General features: G+C 30.2%; 1 protein-coding gene across 6 annotated transcripts; it reads left to right on the forward strand.

Annotated features, from left to right (window-relative positions):
* Positions 1–286: 286 nt before the first annotated feature.
* On the forward strand, positions 287–7,983 carry LOC143922855 (asparagine synthetase [glutamine-hydrolyzing]-like). Of its 6 annotated transcripts, none has more exons than XM_077446218.1 (12): positions 287–417; positions 1,656–1,789; positions 1,861–1,992; positions 2,064–2,304; positions 3,459–3,635; positions 3,720–3,892; positions 4,027–4,204; positions 4,288–4,432; positions 4,510–4,572; positions 6,132–6,305; positions 7,214–7,357; positions 7,440–7,983. In XM_077446218.1, exons 2-12 carry the CDS (start codon positions 1,676–1,678, stop codon positions 7,561–7,563), a joined length of 1,665 nt encoding a protein of 554 aa, XP_077302344.1. In that variant the 5' UTR covers positions 287–417; positions 1,656–1,675; the 3' UTR covers positions 7,564–7,983. The 6 variants fall into 6 exon arrangements, with proteins under 6 accessions (XP_077302344.1, XP_077302345.1, XP_077302342.1 ...); XM_077446219.1 differs by having other exon boundaries at positions 287–414; XM_077446216.1 differs by having other exon boundaries at positions 288–417; positions 1,656–1,795.
* The last annotated feature ends 477 nt before the right edge of the window (positions 7,984–8,460 follow it).

An 8,460-nucleotide genomic window follows, 5' to 3' on the forward strand; every position in this document is an offset into this window, starting at 1 on the left:
ACGGGTGATATTGTAAGTAATATTTACTCTGTCGAAGGCCCCCAATAGTTCGTCCATCCAACTAATAAAAAGAATATCATTAATAAATAAAATATTAAATGTATTATTATACATATATTTAAGAATTTTATAAGAGGGCTGCAGCCCGGCAGATACGCAATCTTTATTAAAGATACAAATGGGAATTATTTTGATGATGATCGTTTTACAGAAAATGCATTTATGGTAAATAATTGTTATCTAAGGTTGGTCAGCGAATTTGCCAATTTATCGAGCGTGTGCAAACAGTTCACGGATTGCGTCAGCCTTGCGCATATCAATAAAAACGTTTGCGCACCACATACAGTCAGTTTGCTGGCGGCTGGTGGCGTTCGGTCTACTCGCCTTTTGGAAACACGTGCCCTCTTCTGCAACGTGGTAATCAATTATTCAAATGCTATGTTATAATTTATAAAAATTGTTCAAATGGTGCAATACGCGTGGATTTATAACTTATAAATCAATTTTATGGGATTTTTGCTACACGCTACAAATACGCATGCTCGAATTTAAACAGGGAACATCCATATGCAATCGATGAATAAGAATAATTCATTATTTTAAATCTGCCTATTATATATGTATATATATATATAAATAATTGTATGCGATTTTTGCCTTTATTCATTTGAAATATTAACATTAATACATTTAAATTGAAAAAAGACTGTATACATATTATGTACTATTTGGCGTTGTTTGAGCGTGTATTGTAATAAAAAATCTCTTCCGAGAGCTGAAACACTGAATTTGTGACATTCTTTTTACATATGCATGTCAATGGGATTTTTAATTAAACATGATACCCGACATGACATGAATTCCTTTATATGTAAATAGATGTAGTTTTTTAAATTTGTGTTTGTTCATGATGTACATATGATTTACATTATGAAAGATGTATTTCTGTTACAGTTATGTTTCGTAATAAAAAAATTGTAATGTATAATTATCAATTCACAATATTGGCATCTAATATTTACTGAATAGTAAAGTTGAAAGGAATTTTCAAAAGTTGGCAGCATATATATGTACATTTAAAAATAAACACCATTTTAATTTATGACAGCAATTTCTTATAGATTTTTAAGAATTGATTTAAATTAAATTTTTTTTTGTTTTTTTCTAATTTTGAACATGTTTTGAAATATGTCGTTTTTTGTTTAATTTGTAGTTTTTCAATAGTAAAATGATTTTTTTACATAAAATAGTAATGGGATTTTTTTCTACATAGTATTATATGTACGTATGTAGTTTCAAATAAAAAATGCAATTTAAATTGAATAAGATCCAGACTACAATCGGAATCATTGAATGCTATGCCTATACATATGTAATAACAAGTTTCGCATAATATAATTGATATATATTATTATTGTTTTGTGTTGCTGTGCATTTTTACATACATTGTACAATATATATATACTTTATCGTGAAATGAATTTGCGTTTGCGATTGATATTTACTTATGAAATAATCTCTTTGTTGCTTTGTTGCAATAGCGATTATATTTTTTAAAATTACTGCAATTTTATTTACATATGTTTACATAATCATTTCTAATCAATTCTCACTTACTTTGCAATCGTTTTATGCGACTTGTTGTTTCTTTCCAGATACATAATATCGAATCGGGATGTGTGGAATTTGGGCTTTATTCGGAATGGCTTGTCCAGACTGCTACGTCGCCGATTTTAAAAACATTGAGCACAGAGGTCCCGACGCTTCGAGATTGGATACCGACAAGCGTGTAAAGGTCAAGCGTTTTAAACAGAATATCTGCTATAATGAATCCAAATTACTATCAATTTCTTGTTTCAGTTACAGAACGGATGCTTGGGATTTCACCGATTGGCAATCGTCGATGATTTGCATGGCATGCAACCAATGAAAATTCACCAACATCCGAAGATAACGGTCGTCTGCAACGGTGAAATTTATAACTACAAAACGGTAAATATAAATATAAATACTTGTCATGAGATTGAAAATATTAATACGTAATAGTCGTAATAAATTTGTAGTTGGGACAACAATTCGACTTCAAATACGAGACCAAGTGCGATGTAGAATGTATTATTCATCTTTATGTGAAATTTGGCTTTGAAAAGGCTATTCAATTTTTGGATGGCGTTTATGCAGTCTGTCTAGTAGACATGGAAAAGAAAAAGATAATGATAGCGAGAGATCCTTACGGCATTCGACCGCTTTTCAGATTTTACAGTGACGTGGATAAAATAATGGGAATTTGTTCTGAAGCGAAAGGTTTGTCAGATTGAATTCAAATATATAGTCCACAAACAACGGTACAGTTTACATATTTCATAGAACCACCGAGTTAAAATTAAAACCCAACTACACTGTATAATATGCCACTAAGTAATTTTGTGACTTAATATTATGATATGTGTAGTAGGTTCAGGTTTTCTTGATATCTACTAGATTTTACTTGAGTAATATTATCTTCAAAAAATGACTGATACATAATAATGTTGATTTTGAAATGCTTTTTATTGTTACTAAATTATGTTCACAATCTTATATCTATTTTAATAGCTACTGATCTACAGATCATTTTCTATTTTACAATTTTATTTTATTTTTGTTATAAATTAAAGTATTATATAGGTATTATTCAAATGTTAATGTACAGCATAATAGGAAAAAGAGCTCAAAAACCTATTTAAAATTCATATAAATGCTCATCATACATCTTATACATACATAATGTTAACTAAAGACTCTCTAAAGTCGACGATCTAAAGCAGATTGTGCTTAGGTACTCTGTGTTTATACCTGAAGGGTATAGATCAGGGACGTTATTTGAGGGGGCTGGGGTGGGCAGTTGCCCCCGCTAGATTTGAACGGGACTATCCACGTTGCTTAATGTATTATTATGAATTTTAATTAAAATACTGAACCAAAAAAAATAGAAATTGAAATTGTTTAGAACGCTGTCAGAAATAAACATGTCGATTATTCCCAGAAAAAAATGGGGTCATGCTTTGAAAGATATTTTTAAACTCGTTTATCATTTAAAATTATTTTACTATTAATTTTATTGATAAAAGTATATAGTAAATAAAAAAATGACTAAAAGAAAGAGTTAAAATTCATATATGTACTCATTTTTTAATATAATACATCCCCCCTTAAAAAGGTACTCCTTACTGGTCAAAATTTTTGCCCCCCCCCTGGGAAAAGCTGAAATGACGTCCCTGGTATAGACATAATAATGCGTAGTTTGTATTTGCATAATATTACTTTAATACTTTTTTTTTTTCAAGATATCAGTTTTTTAGTTGTTTCTGTACAAATATAGGATTTTTTGTTCGATCCAACAGTTATTGATGAAATTTATTGATTTTAGTTGTATTGAAATATTATATGATTGAAATATATATAATTGTTTCTTTTAGGAATTACAAATATTGCTAAAAGGGTGAACGTGGCTGAAAAATTGGATCAATTTAAACCTGGTACTTATGAAGAATATTCATTCTCCGACGATGGGTCTATTGAGTTTATCAAAAAATCGGAATATTTCTCGACCAGAGAAGACGTCAAATTTTGGAAAATGGTGCCCCATTCACAAGGTTATATTTGACTGGAAGTCGATTGTGTTTATTTTATATCGTTTTAAATATTCAACAGTCACCCAAGATGCTTTAACTCAACAGATTTTAAGAGTCCGGCTGATGGGATTGTCTCTCTATTAACGGAAGCATGTCGTAAAAGGCTGATGTCGGATCGTCGTATTGGATGTCTGTTGTCTGGTGGGTTGGACTCTTCTTTGGTAGCCGCTCTCATCGTAAAACTAGCCAAGGAGGAAAGCATAACATACCCGATACAAGTACGACGACAGTCACATTTTATTTTGTATTTTTCTATTGAATTGAAACTGCTATACATTATGCGAAGTGTATAAAAAATTGCTTATCTTTTTAGAGTGTGTGGTGCCAAATTAAAATAAGATTTTGGTTTTAGACATTCTCAATCGGCATGATAGGATCGCCCGATTTGGTCGCTGCTAAGAAAGTAGCTAAACACATTGGCTCCGAGCATCACGAGGTACTGCTCACAGAAGACGATATTGCTTTAGCTCTCACTCGAGTGATATATCATTTGGAGTCATTCGATATCACAACGGTACGAGCTGGCGTTGGTTTGTTACTTGCATTTTTTTCTTTTAAATGTAAAATTTTAAGATTGACATTTTTTTTATTAGTTTTTTCTTTATCTCTGCAGGTATGTTTTTGTTGAGTGAGTATATCCAAGATAATACAAACACAGCGGTAATATTCAGTGGAGAAGGTGCCGATGAATTGGCCCAAGGCTACATTTATTTCAGAGACGCTCCTGACACTGATGCAGCACATGCCGAGAGTGAAAGGTTTCTTTCTTTTATATTCCTTTGATTTTATATTTTCCATCATTTAATTTTATATTTGAATTGTTGTACATTTTTAGGTTGCTGTCCGACATATATCTTTATGATGGCTTAAGAGCAGATCGTATGACGGCTGCATTTGGGTAAAATCTTATTTATTATTATTATCTACTAGTGGTTTTACGCCGGCTTGGTTTGTTGTTTGTAATAAAACCAGAGAAATGTTATAATGATAGAAGTGCCCTTTGGAATACATTTATTGTTTCAATACACTCGTACCGTTTCCATAACTACGCAATATTGTATTGCTAGCTGTCACCGAGACCCTTTCATGAAAAGAGACCTTTTCATATAGGATGTTAATTGAATAATATGTTACTTAAATGATCAATTTACTTATAAAAATGTATCCCATTTTGTTTATTGTGTGTTTTTGAATGCATTGTGCAATTTTTAACGATGCACTTGCCCATTTCCCTTGCCTAGAGAAGTTTTTATCTGACATACGTCGACCACCAAGCATCAAATATTCGATGATCCCAACAAATCTTTAAAGCTTACATTCATAGATAAAAAGTCTCTTTCGAAATTATATATTAGATGACTAGTCGATTCGATGTACCGTGAGACTTACGAGAACCAAACATGCTGTCGCATTCGTGCAATGTGTAGTGACATTGAAAGGACGTAAAATAATTTATTTTGAATTATTTCTTATTTAACTATATAATATTATTACAATATAATTCAATGCAAGGTCTTTAATAATACTACTGTAAGCTTTGCAGTCCATAACATGACGTTGACAATTACTTTTATCGTTTAAAAAATATAAATTTCCATTAATATAAAATATATACGTATTCCATTAATAAATTAATCATATCAACAACTTGTGTATTTTATATTAAAATTTATTAATGTAAATATTTCAAAATTCGAAACGCGTACTCAAAACTAACAAAAAATAAAAGTCAAATTCTACCGACCACTATTCGCATGAACGATGTTGTAACCAGCAGAATAGACTATTGGTTAGCATATAATGCTTTGAACAATATAGTCACGGGTTCAAATCCCACTGGTTTTTGTTGGCCAGATCTTGGATTTGTGAATCTAGGTCGATCGTTTCCAATCAGAGTTTGTCAATTTATCTGAATTTCATTGAAGCTGTTCCAACAAATTGGCAACGTTACCCGTTTTCTCACAAATATCGAGTTTTCAGCATTCTAGAATATACAGTGAATTGTATAAAACGCCGCAAATTAACAAATTTGACCGTAGATGTCTCTGTGGATGTTAATTGATATGTATTCACTTTGTATAATAATACTTGTATCTAAATGTACAATGTTTCTGGCCAGGAAGGCGCATTGGGGTTACCTGTTAGGCATTCCCGGTATAAATTAAAAATAATAATAATAATAATCTTGACCAAAATGCAATGCGAAACTGAAACGAAATGTAATTGGCCGTCGCGGGTCGAGTGGGGGGTGAATGCGATAGCATGTAAATTTTACGTAAGTCTCATGCTAGATTGTTTCGAATATAATACATATTATTGAGAAATGATACATGATTTAGTAATAATATTTTAAATCAAATCCAGCTGATAAACTCACGCTAGTTGTGTACAGTATAGTTATTACATATGTATACTGATCATGAATAAACCACATAATAATGAGATTTATTGTTACAGCTTGGAAGTACGTTGTCCATTCCTCGATATTGACTTTACTCGTTACTATCTGAGCTTGGATAAAGATTCCAGGAGGCCAAAAGGTGATGTAGAAAAGTATTTACTTAGAGATGCCTTTGAGGGACAAAATCTTCTACCAGCCAGCATTTTATGGAGACCCAAAGAAGCGTTTAGGTAATTCTTAAATTTATCCAAACATCCCAACACAATCAGTTCGGTGTTACTTTAGTATGCGGTCTCACTGTCTCAGTTCTCGCGTGACACTGAGATTGAATAATGTCGACCCTAACAACCCAATCTTAAATTTATAGGGCCAACTTTAACTATCCTGACCCTTAAATATAGGCTGCTAATATATGTATATATTTTTTTAAGTTTTATTTCATCAATATTTTCATTAAAATAACATATCTTAGCAGCCAACACCTATTTATTTAAGGGTCAGGATAGGTTAGGTTAAGTTAAGGTTGGCCCTATTCATTTAAGATTTGGTTAAGAGATTTGTATCTACTGACGATATTCGACAACATTATGGGGCGGCAGGAAAAAACAAATATTGTAATAAACATTTCGTTGCTACGATACAAATAAAAAAAAATAGTGGAAGAAAAATCGAACGAGAGTAAACGGCCACTTCCGGTTGACGGATGCTTACCAAATTATATACATAACTTGGTATTATGCTTAAACTTCTAGATATGAAATTTCAGTTGAATAAACCCAACGGTTTCTGAGAAAAACATAAAAAACCTCGATTCTCTACACTAAAAGTACTACTTCCGGTTCAGATAAAAATATTTAAAAAATATAAAGTTATAAAAATTATTATTTCTATCACATGTAAATAAATTTCAGTCCGATTTAGTTAACGGTTTGGGAGATAATTGAATTCAAAAACTTAAAAAAAAGAGGACACCTATAAGAGGAGGTACCATTTCCAGTCAACTTAAAAATTTGAAAAAAATTTACGTCATGTCGATAAGAATTTCAGTAACTGATACTAAGTTTCAGTTCGATAGGACTAACGGTGTTCAAAAAATCCCAGGTTGCACCATCAATTCTATGTCACATTATATTTTCAGCGACGGAGTTGCAAACAAAGAGAGATCACTTTTCAAAGTCATCCAAGATTTGACTGAGGGTAGAGTTTCAGACGAGGAGTTCAATTCCTGCGCACCGAAATTTACACACTGTAAACCACTGTCAAAGGAGTCTTACTTTTATAGGTATATTTAAAAAAAAATTTGAAATAATGTTTATAATTTTATTTTTATTTTTTAGCGATTTATTTATTCTTTTTAATTTTAGAAAATGTTTTGAAAAATATTATTCCGCGTTCGAGCATCTCATACCTTACTTTTGGATGCCAAAATGGAACGATGATGTGACAGATCCATCAGCAAGATACATCAAACATTACAAAAGTCATTAGACATCAACCATTTAACCATTTTACATTGAAATTATTATATTCACTATATGTTGTAATCATTATATTAAAAAAAAAAAATGTTTTCATAAGATGAAAAATAATACATATTTACATTGAAATTATTATATTCAATATGTGTTGTAATCATTATATTCAAAAAAAAATATGTTTTCATAAGATGAAATATTATACATATTTACATTGAAATTATTATATTCACTATGTGTTGTAATCATTATATTAAAAAAAAAAAATGTTTTCATAAGATGAAATATAATACATATTTACATCGAAATTATTATATTCAATATGTGTTGTAATCATTATATTAAAAAAAAAAATGTTTTCATAAGATGAAATACATATATAATACATATTATAGCATTTAAGAAATTGACATTAAAGGGAAATATTGTGCATAAAATGATTTTTATTTTCTTATTTATAAAATATCGTCCTATCATACTTTTTTACTTTATCTATGTACGTAGTAACAATGGATGAAGTTTTTTTATTTATTTATTATATACATATATACCAGGAAGGCCTAACAGGTAAACCCCAATGCGCCTTCCTGGGCAATTACATCAAACATTACAAAAGTCATTAGACATCAACCATTTAACCATTTTACATTGAAATTATTATATTCACTATGTGTTGTAATCATTATATTCATAAAAAGAAATGTTTTCATAAGATGAAATATAATACATATTTACATTGAAATTATTATATTCAATATGTGTTGTAATCATTAAATTTAAAAAAAAATATGTTTTCATAAGATGAAATACATATATAATACATATTATAGCATTTAAGAAATTGACATTAAAGGGAAATATTGTGCATAAAATGATTTTTATTTTCTTATTTATAAAATATCGTCCTATC

This window comes from Arctopsyche grandis, chromosome 2 (assembly GCF_051622035.1).
Source record: "Arctopsyche grandis isolate Sample6627 chromosome 2, ASM5162203v2, whole genome shotgun sequence".
Classification (NCBI taxonomy): domain Eukaryota; kingdom Metazoa; phylum Arthropoda; class Insecta; order Trichoptera; family Hydropsychidae; genus Arctopsyche; species Arctopsyche grandis.

Coding starts and splice junctions, on each gene's coding strand:
- LOC143922855 (XM_077446216.1), top strand. CDS start 1,676: ATGTGTGGAATTTGGGCTTTATTCGGAATGGCTTGTCCAGACTGCTAC. Junction 1,796..1,860: donor ATACCGACAAGCGTGTAAAG/GTCAAGCGTTTT, acceptor TTCTTGTTTCAG/TTACAGAACGGATGCTTGGG. Junction 4,205..4,287: donor AACGGTACGAGCTGGCGTTG/GTTTGTTACTTG, acceptor TTATCTCTGCAG/GTATGTTTTTGTTGAGTGAG.